The following is an 18,757-nucleotide window of genomic DNA, read 5'->3' on the forward strand; positions in this document are numbered from 1 at the left end:
CGGTGCTTGTCAGAACACCTCAATAAGAAACTGAGGATGAGCATGGTAACTGCATGAAGAAAACTTTGAAAAGAAACAAAAAGCATTACTGTGGGTCCACCGGAAGAGCCTAAAAGAAGTTGTTCAAATTCTGCAGGAAGCTCTGTTTGCTCCATGCGGATTTCACGCTGCACCAATAGGTTTACATGACCTTTCTTATATTGAGTTTGGCGTCCTGCAGAAAGTTTATGACCAGATGGGCTGAACAACATTATTTGTTTGCAGGTAAGATGAGGCTTGAATTTAAGGCGGATACACTTCTAGTTTTTGGGAAAGATTTGGGGTCTACCCTTCACTAATGGGTACTCAATGGGGTACATTAGACAAACAATCATTCACGTCTATAGACAAATTTAAAGTCAATATGCATTTTGTAGATTTTATTCCTGTACCTCAGAGGTTATCGAATCTAACTTTTCACCCACTATGCTGACCTCCTTGTCATAATATGAAAACATCAACCTTAAATGGCCCTCAGTTGTGCAAGGCTAATCAGTCCTAACTCAAATCAGCCACCACCGACATGTTGCTGAACAGTGAGAGGTTGTCAGCACACTCAAATTCATGGACCGGCCACATTTCCGGTATCCACCAGTCAAGTACTGAGTCATGTTTATCCTTAAGGTCTACTGTGGTGCTTACTAATTATGTTTTTAACAAGAAATTCAAGACTGCCCATTTTCATAACTGACAGGGATTGTCAAAGTGTGTGTGTGTGGTGGAGGGTTAAGGCAAGGGATAGAGCAGTGAGTCAATCAACACTGTGGCAATTATTTTGAACACTTTTACAACGTCTTCTTGGGCCAACTGAAATTTTGCATTCTCAATCGTAGCACCGACTGGGCAACTACCGCCACTTCTTTGTAATTTCAAACAGCAGTAAACGGTAAATGAGCATTCCACAGATTCAGAAACAATTCAGAAAAGGAGGAAGTCGGTTAAAACAACCCTGGTGAAGAGTGAGTTGAAGGAGAACGGATTGATGATTCAAAAAAAAAAAATCATATAAGAGTACTGCTCACAGTTCAGGGTTGTCTGAACAAAGCGGAAATAGTGGAAATCATTTCTTTGTGATTAATCTCTGTTTGATGACAAATAAGGAAGCAGACAAGGAGATATTTAAAATACCAAGGAAGAGGGAGTACGTGTGTGACAGCATGTTAGTTAGTACTCGGAGAAAGGGGAGAGACACACAGGCCTCTGACAGGAACCGGCTGACATTTATCTGCATAATCACGACCTTGTACTTACATGTCACTCTTGTCTTTATCAAGATTCCTATCATGTTGTATTTTTTTAGAAGACAAAAACACTAATTGTAGAAAATATTAACAGGTACGGTTTCTCCATTTGAAATTATTAGAAATCTACAATTCGTACTGTAAATCAGAAAACTATGAACTCTTTATTAAAGCTTATTTACTGTTAGAATTATTTGCCGAAACACTTTTATTTTTTAATGTTAGGTTTGAAACAATCTTGTGCAACAAGCTTTATCATAAGGCCATTGGTCAACTAGAGCCATCCAGTGGTGCTTTTGGGAACTCGTAATATACAAATATACTTTCAAAGGAGGGTTTGGCGTGCATCAGAGGTCCTGATTTTTAACAGCGGTTCTAAAATTTAGTCCAAAAAAAAATCAAATGTCAGAATGTGGCACTTAGGTTTTGAAAACAGTCAGAATTTCAAAGTAGGTGAGTTTGTCTTCCAAGCAGTGTTCCCATTTTTACAGGGGGTCCAAATTTGAGTAAACATTTTCAGCACTGAGAATGTCCCAGAACAAGGTTTGATACAAAAACTCCCTTGTCCAAAGTCCGGGGTGTGACCCTCTGAAACTCATAGACAGCTGCGGTCCTTAATCAGTCGGGGTTTCAAAGGCGCATTTAAGGTTTCAAAGGCTGCAAACAGGTCATGATTTTTTTCACAGTTGTTAGCACATAACCTTCATGCTTAGGCTGAAAATGAAAAAATGTCAGGAAAAGCGTACTAGAACAGTTGATCTTTGTTTTGGTTTAATCAGAGTCACATTTGAGTATAACTGTGATTACTTAAATCTTAACACAACCACATCCCCAGTTAAAGAGGATGTGCGCACATTCATGCCCAAATGATCTTAGACATTTTTTTTCTTGAAAATACATTTCTTTTAATTGAGTTGTGCAGATTATAACTCACATTACTGATGGTAAAAGTTTTTCTTTATCTCATTTTTAATGTCACAAAGGAGGTGTGTGGATATTTTTTATAGCTACTTAAGCAGATAAATAGCAATTAACTATTGTTTATTTTTACACAAATATATGTCTCTACTTAGATAGAGAGTGTGAATATTTTGTATTAGAAAGATAATTAGAGTGGATTATTTATTTTTTTTAAATATTTGTTGGCATTTGCCTATGAATGTGTATCCGTTTATATTGCTCATTGCACAGCCAAGCAATGCACTTCTTGTTGTAGAGTTTCTTAGTTTTGTTTAGGTTTTTTTTTCAATAAAATATCTCAATTAATCAATTCAATATTGCCCACTAACATTTACAATAACAAGTCAAGTACTTTAAATGTTATTTTTATTTTATTCAAAATCAAAATTATTAAGACACTTTGAGTTATTAAGTGTACTGTTGTTATTGTCAAATTTAGCCCATTCATTTCAGACACGCTGACCCGTAACGTAATCCGTTCCCATAGAAACGCTCTAAATACGGAAGCTCGCGGGGCGGGTTGGAGGTGAGACAGACGCACAGAGGGGGAGACAGCAGGCAGGAGCACAAGGAGGCCATGGCTGCCTGACTGACGTGGAAAGTGTCCGGGGTCTGAAAGTAACTTTGTCAGGAAGTGTTAGAAGCACCCGCCGCCTCCTCACAATCTAAAGTCTCGAAGCGTTCACGGGTAACGAAACGAACACACGAAAAAACAAAAAAGCACAATGAGCCTGGACAAAGCCGAGCTTTGTGATTCGCTTCTAACATGGGTAAGTTTGACTTTAGCCGCGCTGCATTGCTAACCGCTAACAGGTGACAGGACGACAGTGGAATTAAACTTTTTGGCCAACAGAACGTTGTTTGGGAAATAATATCAGCGAAAATTAAATAATCGGAGTAGCCGTCGCGTTGACAGGTGTGAAAGTTGAGCGTGCGTAAACTAGCAACGCTAACCTGCCGGGCTAACTCGCGCCGAGCAGCCTGTTTACTTTGCTGTGCTATCTTCACCTTACTCAGCTGCCGTGACAGCAAAGAACACGTCCTTGAGACACAAGTTTGAGCTAAATTGCGATTGTTGAGTGTAACGTCGTAGCGTTACAATCAAAATACACCTGTGCTCGTTGCACACCGGAATTGCTATCGGCGAAACGAACACCCTAATTCACATCGAACAAATCTGTCTAAGTCACCTTTTATACAATACAATTGATAGAATGGGGTTCGTTTATAATGCAAATATGATTTAAACTATGGTTTGAATCTCAACTGGGGCAGTTTTGGTTAAAATGTCTGATTTACAGATTATAACCTCGTTTAGGGGTTCGAATCAAAGCCCCTTCTTTTGTGAAGTTTGTATTTCTAAATGTGCGTTTCTTCCCTTAGGCCCGGGTACACCTAAAGACAATCAGGCTATTTTTGTCCCCATTTTATGCCGTCCAGACAGAGGACACCAAATACCCAACAATCTAATGTCTTATAAGATTGTCCTTATGTCTGAGGTGTGTTAAGAGTAGTCTTTGTGCACCTCAAAACATGTCATACATCGGTAGCATCAGATACCAAGGACCTCCTGCATTTTTTTTCTTTTTTAACAACCAGTTCGTGACCCACTTTTTAGTCTTCACCGACCTATTGAGAATCACTGACTTGAACCAATGTTTGGGTGTACTTGTACTCGACTCTCATTTGCCGACTGAAAATCAGGTGTTAGTCATTTATCTTTGGCATTTTGTTAATAAAATGTGCGGCGGTGTTTTGAATATAAGTGTAAATGTTGTAACCCCTTTTATGGCTCTGTTCTCAGTTGCAGACATTTCAGGTTCCATCATGCACCAGCAAGCAAGACCTAACAAGTGGCGTGGCCATCGCACATGTCTTAAACACAATGTGAGAATATTTATGGTTGTCATATTACAGATCATAAGTGCTCATAATGTGCATCGTTGCTAAAACACAAATAGGCAAACACACACTTGTGGAGTTATTTTTTTTTTTAATTGTCAAGAGGCATGTAACATTGTTTTTATACTGTACTGGGCATCAGATAAGAGACCAGCAATGTGATGTCACATGTTTTCTCCTATGTTCTCCTCATCAGAGACCCCACTTGGTTTAATGAAACCTGGCTAAGTAGAATCAAAGAGGAGAGCGGGGACAACTGGCGCCTCAAGGCAATGACAAATTCTTTATCACAGCAGCTGTACTATTGTTTAAATTATCAAGCATGCTGATATATTTCTGTTGTAGGTCAGCAACTTGAAAAAGATTCTCAAGAGCATGATGGAGTATTACCATGACGTAAGGAATATTTTATTCTGATATAATAATCTAATTTGCTCCCAAATACACTATTTGGGTGAGATTGTTGTGATGCGGGGTTATCATACGTGCTTTTGTGATATATTCTGATCTGCAACGACAGATACTGGGTCACCAGGTGTTGGAAGCGCATTTGCCAGATGTGAATCTCATCGGTGAGATGGGGGACGTCACTGAGCTGGGCAAGTTGGTCCAGCTCGTCTTGGGCTGTGCTGTCAGCTGTGAGAAGAAACAAGGTAAACAGATTTGAAAAGAACAGTTTAGGGGGAGGCGTAGTTTTCACTAGAGTTTCATATCACATGGTTCTTGTTTTATAACACTCTCGGCGACGTGATTGCAAGCTGAGTGGTTGATTTGAGAACAATTTACAGCTTATTCTCTGCGAAGAGCATCAAAATGATCAGGTCACGCAAGCTAAGCTGCTTGAACTCTTTGGCAAAAGAAGCGCCTCTAGTTTTCTTTTCAGGATCGTATTTGTCGCTAATCTATTTTTTGGCTGCACCTTGACCACGCTCTCTCTTTTTTTTTTTTTTTTTTAAACCCAGAGCAAATCCAGCAGATAATGACACTTGAGGAATCTGTCCAGCATGTCGTCATGACAGCCATTCAGGAGGTAAGTCAGCCGCTTGGGATTCGCTCGTTCGTTTGCAGCAGACGTACTTTGTCCTTGGTTAATTCACAATCAACAAATCCCTCTTAATCGCCAGAGACAGAACTCAAAGCCAGAAAGCATTCAGTTATTCCACAAATCATGTTTATCTGTCTACATTTGATATACGTATTTAATAAGGCTCCAATACAAGAGTGTTTATTATGCCGCATTTACAAAGCTGATAATGTGTAACTTCAATTTGGAGTACAGAGGAACCTCGGTTTTGAGAAGTAATCCATTACAAGAAATCGGACTTAAACCGAATTGTATGGAAAAGGAGTCGACATACGAAAATACTAAACACTGGGAGAGAAGTTCTGTGAAAACCGAGGGTCCTCTCAAGTGATATTTTAAATTGTTTTTTTTTTTTGACTTGCGGTTTGTATGAAGCTTTTATCAAGAGAGCCCTCATCTGAACCAGCAAGCCCAGAAAACTATGGAGACTTTGACTACCAGGTGAAGTAAATGTTTCTCTCGTCTCTATAAACTTTAAATTTCCTCCAAAAGCACCTGACAATATTGGTTTCTTTACTTCTTGACTATTGTGTTTTTGCAGTCTAGGAAGTATTATTTTCTAAGTGAGGAGGCAGGTGAAAAAGAGGACCTTCGTCAGCGCTGTCGAGACCTGGAATATCAGGTTAGTTTATGAAAAAAAAAAAAACACAGTCAAAGAAATCGAGAATTGGTCTGTTGCACGGTGATGTATTCTGGCCCTTATTGATTAGAGCGCCTGAGTTTGTTTTCTTTTGGTTGGATGTTGTGTAACCTTGGCTTGTTTTTTTTTTCTCCACTCATGGAGAATACACTGATTGTATTGAGTCTCCCCCTAAAAGTGACATTATTGTCAAGTGTTGCATAACATCAAGCTAAAACTGACACGTTGGCTTTGGACGGCGCTGCAGCCAACTCAAATTTACGCAGCTTTCAGCCCACCTGTTTTGTTTACTTGTATAGCCCACGCTTCGGAGATTAGTCACTTGTTGTTTGGAAATGCATTTGCTGTCGGTGGTCCTGTGCTAAAGCGTCCAATCTGTCCTTAAAGTGCAGTGTAGGTTCCAAAGATTCCAGCAGGTAAGTAGCCACGCCCCCTTTTTTTAATATTGTATTGCTGGCTTGTCTAACCCAAAAAATCTCCCTGCCTCTCGGCCCAACTACATTTTGTAAATATCTACTACACACTTTTTCTCAGTCTATTTTTTCCCCCTCTGAACAGTATGCACTCCTTTCAAATCCGTTTATTTGTACCCATGTATTGACCCTAAGGCTAACGTTAACAACTTCACCATTGAGACAGTTCCATCCGCCTGGGAACATTTCAAACCAGCTGACTAAGTCTTGAGGAGTAAGCATGTAAAATGAGAAGATAGCATACGTATACACAATAAGATGCAAGTTTATTTTCTGTGACTCCGTCATGTGCTCGGACCGTTCCGGTTGTTTTCACAAGAACGCTCTTCTTCTGTCTTCATTCTTTAGAACGTCCAGTTCCTTTTTCATACATATTCCTGAATGTGCGCCTTTTCCTCGCAGTTTTTCTCACATGTTTTTCTCCATCTTTCTCCGCAGCTGTCTGTGGCTCAGGAAGAGAAGTTGTCGCTCCAAAACGAGACTCGTTCTTTAAAGGAGAAGCTGAGCCGCTGCGACTCGTTGGACGTCTCCAGCACTGCCATCACCGGCAAGAAGCTGCTGCTGCTGCAGAGTCAAATGGAGCAGCTTCAAGATGAGAACTTCAGGTGAAAGTAGCATGTTTATGTTTGGTTGGAGCAAAACTTGTGTTCAAATAATAACATGAAGATGAATGTCATGGCAATGGGCTTTGATGATGTCTTTGACTCCTTTGAATGTTTGTCATCATAGACGAACATGAGGGCGCTTATGGACGAGATATGTTTGCCTGAGCGTTCAAATCACTTTCTGCTTTGCACATGTCAGACTGGAGAACAGTCGCGATGACACGTGTGTGCGTGCCGACATGCTGGAGCGCGAGTTGGCCAGCGTGCAGCAAAGGAACGACGATTTGACCAGTCTTGCGCAAGAAGCGCAAGGCCTCAAAGATGAGATGGATATTCTCAGGTAAAAATTCCTTTCATCCTGCGTGCATGTTCTTCGCGCGACAATTTTTGCAGGCTTAAAAGAAGAACGCAAGCCACACTGCCTGACGCGAAATTGGAATATTCGTTGAGTGACTGTTGCGACCAGGCGACAACATTTTACATTTGGCTAAGTGGGGGGAAGATTTCAGGCCCTACATGCTGAGTCATGGCATCAGCAATGAGCGTGCACATCAGGTTGTCATGGTGAGCTGAAAGGTAGCTTGCATTATCAGCAGTACAAATAGAAGTGCTCCCGAGTCAAGTTATTAGCACAAGCTTCCATACACAAATAGCCAGTCATCAAGAGCACACATCACACCTTTATTTGAGTTCCAAACACAGTTTTTCTCGTTCTCACCTATCTTTGAGTGAGTGTGGAAGCGATGATGTCCTCCTTCTTGGAAAACAGACTTGACTTGCTAACCAAGAAGCATGTTTTATTTATGTGATATCTCAACTAAAACATAACATTCATGTTTTTGTCAGAGTTGAGTACTAGACATAATTTTCGAATAATTTGCTGAATTTGCAGCATTACGAGGTTGTATTTGGTGAAATGGAATGCTCATAAACACAGCTCAAGTTCCATTTTAACATCATTGGCTGCTTTTTGCATAGAAGGGGAGAAATTTGTGTGTGCGGCCCCCTCCATCCACCCCTGACTTCAACCCTCCTTGTTCAGAACCTTTGGAGCATCCTCAAACGAAGATCTTAGAACAACACCTTTTGTGAGGCTATTCTGATGTCCAGCAAATAAATTCCAGCAGAGAATCTGCAAAAATTCACAAATCAATGAATGCGAGATTTGCGACGCTGCCACCAAATAAGAGATCCTATTCGAAAATGTTCCTTGACCTGTTGAGATGTTTTTAATTGAAATTACATTTCAGCAAATGCAACCTGTAAAGTTGACAAATTACTCTTTTCATTTCTATAAGATGTCCAAAACACTCCCGTGTGAAGAATGAATTTGAACAGACGACACTTTTATTCCTTGAAAAAAAATAAAAATAATAATTCGTAGGTTTATTTGAAAACATTCAAATGATTCCCTAACAATTGAAAATTATGCTGAGTTCCATTTGTATAGACTATTTCTAAAAGTCGGAGAAAAACATCATTCGCATAATTTGGAATGCGGTTGATACTTGCGAGAGGAGCTTTTTTTTTTTTTTTTTTTTTTTTAAATAGTTATTGAACTTTCAAACCGACTAGTCCTTTGACGTCTGAAATGACGCATCAAAACACAATTGAATGTGGGAATACATGCGAATGCTTAAAGCTCCATTATCATCTTCCACTCACAGAAACAACTCCCACACTGCCCACACACAGACGTCCATTCACCTCCTCACGCTGACATCTGTGTTGATAAGACATTTCATGCGTTGAGGCTGCTTTGCGTCAGAGCGTTTCCAAAGTCAAGTAGAGTGCGGAGCCAATCACGGGCAATCACACCTTCATCCCTGGTGAGGCTCATATCCTTGTCCTCATTTGCTGCCCCTCAGGCACTCCTCCGACCGGGTGAACCAGCTGGAATCCTTGGTGGAGACTTATAAGCGGAAGCTGGAAGATCTGGGTGACCTCCGCAGACAGGTGCGCCTCCTGGAGGAGCGCAACACCGTGTACATGCAACGCACCTGCGAGTTGGAGGAGGAGCTCCGCAGGGCCAACGTCTTTCGTACTCAGCTGGACACGTACAAGAAACAGGCAAGCTGTCGGAGGAGGAGGCAGAGCCGTACTTTTTCTGTGTTGACATCAAAGCGCTATTAAACAAAGTCTGGCCTGTGCTCGTGTTTCGAGGGCCGCGTGGTTCTTGTGCGAGTTTTCTTGCCGACGCAGCCGTTGCTCTGCCCTCTGACTTGCAGGCTCACGAGCTTCACGCCAAGCACCAGGCCGAGGCCATGAAAGCGGAGAAATGGCAGTTTGAGTACAAGAACCTTTCTGACAAATATGATGCACTCCAGAAAGAGAAACAAGTGAGTTATTAAAAGCAAAAGTTGTTTGCGTCGTCACAGGGAGAACAATTCCGTGTTCCTTTAACTTGAGAAATGTTTTTAGCGTCTGATGACGGAGAGAGACACACTTCGGGAGACAAATGATGAGCTGAGGTGTGCGCAAGTCCAACAGAAGTGTCTCAGGGATGCAGGTAAGTTTAACCATGATGACTGAATTGGTTGACAGTCTGTTCTGAAGGAATGGATCAGCAGAAATAAACGCAGCAGGTGTGAGTCTACCCTGATTGCCATTGGTGCAGCATTGTAGATTTGCGCTCAGCTAATTTTCATGCAATGTTCGTGTTTGGAGAGCCACATAATGCCAGTTTTTTGAATGAACATATACAGAAGTCTTTTTTTTTTTTTTTTTAAAGTAAAGCTGCATATGTTCCATCTGCAACCTAATCTCTCCACAGGAGGCTTGAGCGACAATGAGGCCGCGGTTGGAAACCTCGCTGCTGAGATCATGCCCACTGAGCTCAAGTATGCATTAATGTTGATGTGCAAAGGCTGTCGGCCCGAGGGCTGAAGTTGTGGTGACGTCTCATTTGGCTGCGACGATGAGACTTGACCTTATTATTCTGACACAAAGATGCACTGGTGGCACTATATTTGATTTATATAATTGGAAATGTACTAGTCAGACCTAATTGGACCATGTTTTTTTTTTTTAAATGCTCTTGAGGCCAACTTTTGGCCTGATATACCCCAATAGGGACAAAAATATTGAGACACTCCTCTAAGAGGTAATTTGCAACTCGCATTAACAAAAAAAATTTGGTCTTTTATTTATTTTTTTTTAAATCCGTTTTTATGACATGACAGTCGTACATGATAAATACAAAGTGTGAGTAAATCAACAGTCTCTAGTCCTAGCTAATGCCTCTAATTTGAGTGCAAACAATCAATCAGAGACAAAGGTCACGTCCCAAAAAATAACAAAAAACTTCAAACTGATTACTCTTATTGTTGAGGGGAACAATCCATTCCAAATAGGGCTGCTTTTCTTGGATATTAAAACCGATTAGCACGACATGCACATGGATTTACACAGAAACTACAATATGAGCTGTGCTTGAACTAAAAATGTCAAATATGTTTAAAATGTGTGTTTTGCAGGAGTGCAGAACCACACTCATCAGCTTCATTCACCTCTTGCTCGCTCTCTTGTCCTCATGTCGATTCCAGGGAGACAATGGTGCGCTTGCAGAGTGAAAACAAGATGCTGTGTGTCCAGGAGGAAACCTACAGGCAGAAAGTCGTGGAGGCGCAAGCTGAGCTAGAGGGCGCTCAGCGCAGCAAGAATGCCCTGGAAACCCAAAACAGGTAGGTGACAGCATGTCATCGACCTACGTAGCGAGAAGAAATCAACTCCTACCCGCTGCGTGCCGCCATATCGTGTGTTCCGTGACATTAAGATGGGTGTTTGGCGGATGGTAGGAGTGATATCTGCCTAAATGTCAACTCACCCTCTGGACTGTGTGCTCAGCTGAGCTGTGTGGGCCGGACTGGAGGACAGACAGCAGAAAGCCAGATTGTCTCTTGTCTGTGTGCGCGAGTGTGTTTGTATGCCTGCGGGCATGTGGACATGTGGGTGGACCGAGTGTGTGTGTGTGTGTGTGTGTGCGTGTGCAGCCAGGCAACACCAGGCCCAGGGTGTGGGAAGCATCTTCAGTAACAGGAGGAGAGGAGTGCAGTGAGCATGCTCAGTCGAGCGCCAGCGCCGCATGGCCCGGCAGCACACAGATGCACAAGGATCAACACTTCTCTCTACTTATCTTCCTCCCACTTGTTTCACTTTTGTGTTTCATCCCTCCTTCTCTATCCTGGCTCTTCAACAATCCTGCCATTGTTCTGTCCCTTCAGGCTGCAACAGCAGCAGATCTCCGAGCTGCGTTCTCAGGTTGAGGAGCTCCAGAAAGCACTTCAAGTGCAGGATAGCAAGACGGAAGATGTGAGTGCTTGTTTCCCTCCCTTTCCGTGTCAGTTATTTGCCATTCCTCTCACAATGAGAAGATACACAAATGGCTATTTCTGTGAACCATATTTGGTGGACGAATCTCAATATGTACCTTGTCATGATAAATTACAATCTCCATTCATGAGGCTAATAATAGAAAAAGGCTTTTAAAAGTTGAACCATATTTAGAATTCATAGTTGAATCAATATTTTTTTAAATCAATAGAATAATGTAGATTTTTAAAAGCTATAGCAATAGTTTTGCCGCGCAATAAGGTTTGAGCACTGCTCCAAATAGTGAAAATCTGCAAGGAATTGACCCCACTGCTTCAAAAAGGTGCATCATTGCCGATAGATTGCACAAGATCGCAAAGCACATATACGCAACATATTAAACTAACTTCAACGTAGTTCCTTAGCACCAAGATGGCACCAAAGCAATATGAACACTGCGAATAACGTAGATTGGATTCCCAAAAGAAAAAAAACATGACTCCGTAAATTCTAATAAGTGGGAGAACATTATATAGTGGCAGTAATTCAAATAATTATTAAAGATAAAAAAAAAATTAGGTTTTTGAAACAATAATTTTTTTGTTTTCCATTTTGATCAATCAAAACCTGCGTAATACGGATTTTACTATACCTTGTGACATTTCAGGAAAAAAATATATTGCACCTGTTGCTCAACCTAACTATTAATTCATAAATATTACTTACTATATTACATATTGTGAAAATAATGTGCCAGAGAAAAAGACAAGAACATTACAAATTAAACAACATGAAAAACCATTGCAAAGAAATCATCTATAAAAGTTTACTTGCGTCTCTGATGAAACCATTTAATAAAAATGCGACCATTTTCTAGGGTTGCTAGTACAGTGACCAACTGAATCCTACCTTGAATAGCGATAATCTGCGAATAATTGAAGTGCCCCCCGAAAAAGGGTATGTAATTGCGTATAAATGCCACAAGGTGGTGACAAAGCACTTAATAAAGAAGGCGTCACAAAGTATCATCACCATGCATCAAGTATGTTCACAATCCTGTATCCCTGTTACATGAATGACTGTTCAGCAGTTAAAACGTTCAACACAAACAGTCTTCATATGTGGCTCAGCAATACTTTCGCCTAATAGCGTGCTCACATGAACTGACATCACACATGGGCAAACCAATATACGCAGTGGCACTTAACACAAACTATGAAGTTGTTTAAACTTACCTTTTTGGGAGTACGGATAAACTGTAACAACAAAGACATTTCATTGAACACTTTAAGAAGCCTGAGAAAAATGATCGATGGGTGAGAATTGCAGTGCTTGTTTAACGTTGACACGTGTCGTGTGTGGACGTTGAAGTCGTGTTTACTGATTCAGCATTAACGCCTGCCCTTCTGTCTGTCTTGTCTCTACCCGCCTGCCCCACCGAACAACCGTGCCAAAATCAGGCTATCGTAAGTACAGGGTGGGCCCCTCTGTCCAAATGGCTTGTGATTTACCGACTCGACTTTCACAGTTTTTACTTTGCATGTTTTTTGGATGTGCGTGTGTGTGTGTGCGGGGGTGGGTGTGTGTGTGCCCCTTTAACAATAGAAGTTTTAGAGTTTAATATATATTCCTTGTTTTCTTTATATAGTCCTCCTTACTGAAGAAGAAGCTGGAAGAACATTTGTAAGTCCTCCCAATAGTATTTCTATTCTTTTGTTTGAACAAAAGTTTCTGATAAGATTTTGTTCCAGGGAGAAGCTCCACGAAGCTCACACTGATCTCCAGAAAAAACGAGAAGTCATTGATGACTTGGAGCCCAAGGTGGACAGCAACAGTTGAGTCATTTCCCTAAAGTTTCCTACCATTGACCTGCTTCATTTGGAGATGACTCAGTTTTGTTCTTTTATTTTTTTCCATTTTTGTGTCACTCACAGTGGCAAAGAAGATAGATGAACTCCAGGAGATCCTGCGGAAGAAGGACGAGGACATGAAACAGATGGAGGAGCGATACAAGCGCTATGTGGACAAGGCTAGGACGGTCCGTAACTTTTACAGTTGACAAACAACCCGATTGATGTACAATTTCATTTGCAGGTGTCGTTTTATTTATTTATTTATTTTTAACTACTCTAATTTGAAAGACAGGCTGACGTATGTTTGTTCTGAGCCTGGAGCAGAATAATTGACTTTCTATTCCTTTTTAATTGGAAGCATGCCCTCGCTTCATGTGCGTGTCAGTTGGGAACGAGGTTTCACTAAGCAGGTCTTTCGAATTGTGCTTTATTTGTGCGTAGGTGGTCAAGACCCTGGATCCAAAGCAACAGCCTGTGACTGTGACTCCTGACATTCAGGCCTTGAAGAACCAACTGACGGAGAAAGAAAGAAAAATCCATCACCTGGAGGTATGGAGTTTGGAATCTAAAAATGTTTTTACAATAATATGTTGTGCTCACTCCCACAAGTCTAAATGCAGTATTCCAATTAATATTACATTTGTGGAATATAAATGAAGTTGCAAAATTCACCACCCCCTGAGGTGGAAGTTTGTTGCTTATTTCATTTTACATAACACGCAATATTCATCAATACTGCGTTTAGATGTGTGGGCATTGAACAAATAATTGTATGGAATTTTTTTCAACGAAAAAGAGTGTGCGTCTAGCTTCCTTTGTAGAATTATCTTCTCTTGGTAAAAAAAACATCAATGATGTATTCCTGTGCACAGCGTGATTTTGAGAAGAGCCGATCCAGGCATGACCAGGAAGAGAAACTTATCATTAGCGCTTGGTACAACATGGTAAGAAGTCCTCTGAATCTCCTCAGGTATTCTAATAATAACGTAAATTGAATAATGGACTTGCATGGCCTCGCGCAGGGAATGGCCCTGCATCAGAGAGTGTCGGGCGAGAGGCTGAGCTCGCCCAACCAGACCATGTCCTTCCTGGCCCAGCAGAGGATGGCCACCAATGTCAGGAGAGGCCTCACTCGACCCCAACCAAGATAAAGACTAGGAAGGAGGCCCCCTTGCACTCCTCTTCGTCTCCGTGCCTTTTGCTGCTTCTCTGCACATGCCCCCTGCTGGCTCAACATGGTACCGTCATCATTTCCAGAGGCGTGACAATTTTGCATCTCATGCTGAAAGAGCAATAACTGGAACACAGGGACCTTGGTGCTTGAGGGGAAAAAAATGCTGTCTCACCTTTTAAGGTGGCTTTTATTTGATGTTTTGGGTTTTTTTAGAGAATGGGACAGTCTCTCATTTTTTCATTTTTGTTATTAAGCCTTTTTAAAATGTCTTAAGCCACTCGACCTAGAGTTAGTGTTGTCAGAAATGTAGTTAAGATGTCTGGGATGAGAGGATTACTTAAGAGGTCCACTGCTCCCCACCGAGGAAGAATAGAAAATGTGGCCTTGGACCATCAGTCGTATGGTAGACGCTAAGCTACACTTGGGATACCTCCATTTATACACTGTACAACCACTTGAGCTTCTCTCTTTCTGCTCTTTTTTTTTATGTGAATGGGCTTACGCTGCACAAGAGAATACGTCCTACCTTGAATCGTGTTTTCACTTGAAGGATATTCTCCTAAGAACTGTCACATGACCAGCCAAAAGCACTTTCCCAAAGCAGTGGGTTTGTGGAGTGCCTTCAAAGAGACACAAAATCCTTCCTGTGTGGTTAGAAAAAAATGGCAGTGTACTAACATTGAATCCTCTCCTTGGTTGTGTTTTTCTGTAGATGTTAGTAGAATAGCATGTACCACTGCATGATTGTTTTCATTTATTAGCTTTATTTGCATGTGATTATTCTCATGAGTTGAATTTAACTTGTGACTTTTTCCTTCCCAATTGAAGCAGGGTACCTAAACCTAAATGCACTCACCACTTTAAAAATTACACAAATGTGAACGTAGGCAACCGAAGGCTTCCTAATGCATCACGAATATACAATGTGATTGACATTTTGCAACACTAAGGGCTTTTTAAAAAAATTTTTTCCCAAGTTGAACTACTGAATACCCAAGAATGCTCATTTGGAGTTTGTCTGTTCACATGAAACCAGAGTACGAACACTCTAACCTTCAACAGATGTCACGTTTATCATCACTGCTTATTTTTTTTTAAAAGTGAGCTCATTTGAGTATTTAATAATAATACAGTACGTTCTATGTCAAAGCTGCGGCTTAGTGTCTTGTCTTTTCTCCCTGTCAAGATTTGCTGTTGTTTGTATTGACCAAATTGTGTGCACATTTATGTTGGTCATGGTTTAGTTTTTTGTTTTTGTTTTTGGTGCCTAACTGCTGGGATGACTATGTTAAAATTGGTCAAATAGATGATGGCGTATCATACTTCTCACAACAGGGATCAGGCAAGTTGAACATTTGGTAGCTTTTGTCATTTCTATTTTTGCACTACAAATAAACGGCAGTTTAAGATAAAAGATGGGAACTGGTGATTTGTATTTAATCACAACGATTCATTTACGAACAGTGGAGCTTGTCAGTTTTCATTCATGTTCAAAATGTCAGCAATATTGAAGATAACCTTCAGACCTGACGCTAATTTAATATTTTGGGCAGTTAGTTGCTATATCAGAGTTGCAAACTATTATAAAGCAGCTTAGTACTGCAAACTAAAACCATTATGATAAATTGTTTAACAAAAAATATATATATCAAAAGTAGGCACTATACATTTAGCCCCTTCTTGAAATGTTTATAAAATACTAGACATGATATAACATATATACAGGACTGTAAAACAAGACAACACAGGACTTTTTTTAGTATTGCACATATTTCCTGTATTAAAAATATTCTGACAATATTTGCATTTGGAAATTATCTTGCAGTAGTTCATAGAATAAAACAAATGTTAATTTACGCAAACGAGGAGCGAAATCCTAGAAAGCCCCCCCCCCCCCCATGGCACACAATACACATAGTACAATTTTTTTTTTTAAACGTAAGTGTAAAATTTAATTTGCAGTAAATCAACTAACAAATTATTCAATCAACACATAAAAACACACAAAAAAAATACTCAACTCAATATTATAAATATTACTGGACTATTGACAATTTATATGCACGGTAAGTCTGATTTAAATAAAGTGGGCTGCATGAGACCCCTGGATAAATCCTTATGAGGTGTGTTGAAATCATAGTTCATAGCCATGCCATGAGCATCCGGCAGTTTGTGACGCAGAACAACCTCGCCGTGCAAGTACAACTTGCATACTCAGCCGAAATACCAAGACCTGGATGAATGAGAATCTGCACAGACAAGGAAAAAAACAGTCTTAGCACGCCGTAATGTATGTTTTATTAATACATGACAGGAGATTAAATGACGTTGGCGGTTATGATAATGGGCTGACGTTATGATATGTACATCTAACCGCTGTAAAATAGTAAAATAGCAAGTTTGACTTCCTGTACAGCAGTTGGGGCCACACCCACGACATGACGTCACAGAGAACCTAAACATGGCCGACGGCGAGCGGTGGGCTAAGTGAAAACCTAGCCCAAAACACTGGCACGCTTCACAAATTTACGAGCCTGGACGCGGGTATTTAACAAGTGCGGGGTCTTATATCCAATTTTGTCGACGTATAGACGTCACCAACCGAAATAGATGCTAGTTTATCCGAAAACGGAGTAAATCAGACGGCGTTAGCAACATTAGCTCGCGGACCAACTGCTGTTGTTTTTTTGTTTTGTATCCAAATAAGCGGACTTGCGTCGACTGTTTTGACTTATTTCTTTTAGGCAAGGCATAAGTTGTTTTTTTGTTATTAAGAGACGCTGTCGAGCTAAACGATATACAACCAAGCGATACAAAGCAAAGCAGCCCGTCGTCTAACTGGAGGTTCCAGGCTACTCAAACAAACAGAGACACCGCCGCAGTCACTGAACATGGAACAAAGGCGCAGACACGGAAAATCACACGCCACCGACGGCGGGAGTAGCAGCAGCAGCAGCAGCGGTGCGGACTCGGATGGCGGCAGCCCCGCGTCCCCGTCCGCGGGCCAACAAGAAGGCCCGTCGTCCTCGGGCAACGCGTTCGCCAACGACGGCAGCTTTATGGAGATGTTCAAGAAGAAGATGGAGGAGGAGATGAGGAAAAAGGAGCAGGGGGCAGATGGAGAGCAAGGACATACGAAGCCCCCTCCAGTCACCAGCTTTGTAAGGGGTTTGGCAGCTAGCATATGCAAACAGACAGCCTAAAACTAATTCACCTTTGTCGTAGAAATACCGTATACACCACTCACAAGCAGTTAGGGTGAAATTTCAGTTTGAACTAAAAATGCATAACCTTAACAGGTGAACGTTTACACTTTTGAATGCATGTGATGTTTCCAGTTCAGCTTCTTACCAATTACTGAACAGTTGGACGTGCATTAAAATGTTTAGAGAAACTCAAATGAAGCTTCACCCAAAAGCCCAGTATCTTGCCATTTTGTGAGTAGTGTATCATAAAAACTATTAGATGGGTTAAGTTGGGGGATGTTCTCCGCAGATGAGGCTGGCGGTTGGGCAGCAGACACAATGTAGACCTGCTCTGGTGTAGTCTCCTTCATTGCCAAGGCAAGGCCTCCTATAATGGTGTCAGTCTTCTATGCCCTAACCCAGGTGGGGAAGCGCAGAGGCGGTGTGTTCCTTAAGACCGGCATGGTTGCCAAGAAGCAGAAACAGGACACAGAGGTAAGGAGGAGGAGCGGAGGGTGATCCAAAGATGGGAACTGGTTTGACGTGCTGCGTCTTCTCTCCTTGCAGTCTACGCCCGGCAAAAGTGATGCTTGGTCAAAGTACATGGCGGAGGTGAAAAAGTACAAAGCGCACCAGTGCGGCGACGACGATAAGACCAGGCCGCTGGTCAAGTAGACGTGGATCCCACGGAAAACACCTTCGCCTTTCTTGCATCTTATTTTTCCCTTCAAGTTTATTTTTGTCACATTTTTCTTCACTTGATATGAAGCTATTCATGATTTCCCCAACAGTGCTTTGAAAACTTTGCATACATGATTGATCATTTAGTTCTTTTGGTTTATGTTAAGGCTTGATTAAAAACCTACACTGCCTGTTCATTGTGGTGTCATGTTTACTTTTCTCCAAAGTGCAGAAGTTATTGCAAGGCTGTTTGGAAATAAGTTCTTCAAAACCATTTATCCTTATTGGGATCACAGGTCAACTGGTCAATCCCAACTGGCATGAGAATTGCAAGCCAAAAGAATCATTAACAACTGCTGACAACTTTGAATTATCAGTTACCAAGCATATCTTTTTTGGGAATGTGGGAGGATACCCATACTAGCACTAGGAAAAAAATGTGAATTAATGTGGAACCTAGGCACACTTAGTTTTGGAGGTTTTCCTTTTCCCCCTAAACAGGAATACAAAATGCTATTACTGTAAATAGTCCATTTTTTTTCCAGATATCCAGAATTTCCCATAACACAAGAATTGCGCTTGCAAAAACCCTGAAAAACAAAAGTAATT

General features: G+C 41.1%; 2 protein-coding genes across 4 annotated transcripts; both read left to right on the forward strand.

The window, feature by feature from the left end:
• Positions 1-563: 563 nt before the first annotated feature.
• Positions 564-15,696, forward strand: hook2 (hook microtubule-tethering protein 2). Of its 3 annotated transcripts, none has more exons than XM_088316778.1 (22): positions 564-633; positions 4,045-4,127; positions 4,339-4,411; positions 4,488-4,538; positions 4,663-4,795; positions 5,105-5,172; positions 5,602-5,667; positions 5,768-5,848; positions 6,778-6,944; positions 7,144-7,284; positions 8,813-9,014; positions 9,173-9,283; positions 9,366-9,453; positions 9,718-9,784; positions 10,421-10,627; positions 11,168-11,255; positions 12,904-12,938; positions 13,007-13,089; positions 13,190-13,293; positions 13,550-13,657; positions 13,981-14,052; positions 14,131-15,696. In XM_088316778.1, the coding sequence occupies exons 1-22, from the start codon at positions 604-606 to the stop codon at positions 14,257-14,259; spliced, it is 2,187 nt and encodes a 728-aa protein (XP_088172904.1). In that variant the 5' UTR covers positions 564-603; the 3' UTR covers positions 14,260-15,696. The 3 variants fall into 3 exon arrangements, with proteins under 3 accessions (XP_088172904.1, XP_088172903.1, XP_088172905.1); XM_088316777.1 differs by lacking the exon at positions 564-633 and adding an exon at positions 2,773-3,010; XM_088316779.1 differs by lacking the exon at positions 564-633 and adding an exon at positions 2,773-3,010 and having other exon boundaries at positions 10,490-10,627.
• A 997-nt stretch (positions 15,697-16,693) lies between these two features.
• trir (telomerase RNA component interacting RNase) lies at positions 16,694-18,345 on the forward strand. Its single transcript, XM_088318063.1, has 3 exons — positions 16,694-17,443; positions 17,891-17,962; positions 18,035-18,345. The coding sequence occupies exons 1-3, from the start codon at positions 17,174-17,176 to the stop codon at positions 18,140-18,142; spliced, it is 450 nt and encodes a 149-aa protein (XP_088174189.1). The 5' UTR covers positions 16,694-17,173; the 3' UTR covers positions 18,143-18,345.
• The last annotated feature ends 412 nt before the right edge of the window (positions 18,346-18,757 follow it).

This window comes from Idiotropiscis lumnitzeri, chromosome 15 (genome assembly GCF_059441095.1).
Source record: "Idiotropiscis lumnitzeri isolate Australia: NSW breed Sydney's pygmy pipehorse chromosome 15, RoL_Ilum_1.0, whole genome shotgun sequence".
Classification (NCBI taxonomy): Eukaryota; Metazoa; Chordata; class Actinopteri; order Syngnathiformes; family Syngnathidae; genus Idiotropiscis; species Idiotropiscis lumnitzeri.

Bases quoted from the DNA above. Each gene is read 5' to 3' on its own strand.
- hook2 (XM_088316777.1), top strand. From the start codon at position 2,966: ATGAGCCTGGACAAAGCCGAGCTTTGTGATTCGCTTCTAACATGG. The intron at 3,011-4,044 runs GTAAGTTTGACT...CTCTGTTCTCAG, and splicing joins GTGATTCGCTTCTAACATGG to TTGCAGACATTTCAGGTTCC. The intron at 5,668-5,767 runs GTGAAGTAAATG...GTGTTTTTGCAG, and splicing joins ATGGAGACTTTGACTACCAG to TCTAGGAAGTATTATTTTCT.
- trir (XM_088318063.1), top strand. From the start codon at position 17,174: ATGGAACAAAGGCGCAGACACGGAAAATCACACGCCACCGACGGCGGG. The intron at 17,444-17,890 runs GTAAGGGGTTTG...GCCCTAACCCAG, and splicing joins CCCCTCCAGTCACCAGCTTT to GTGGGGAAGCGCAGAGGCGG. The intron at 17,963-18,034 runs GTAAGGAGGAGG...CTCTCCTTGCAG, and splicing joins AGCAGAAACAGGACACAGAG to TCTACGCCCGGCAAAAGTGA.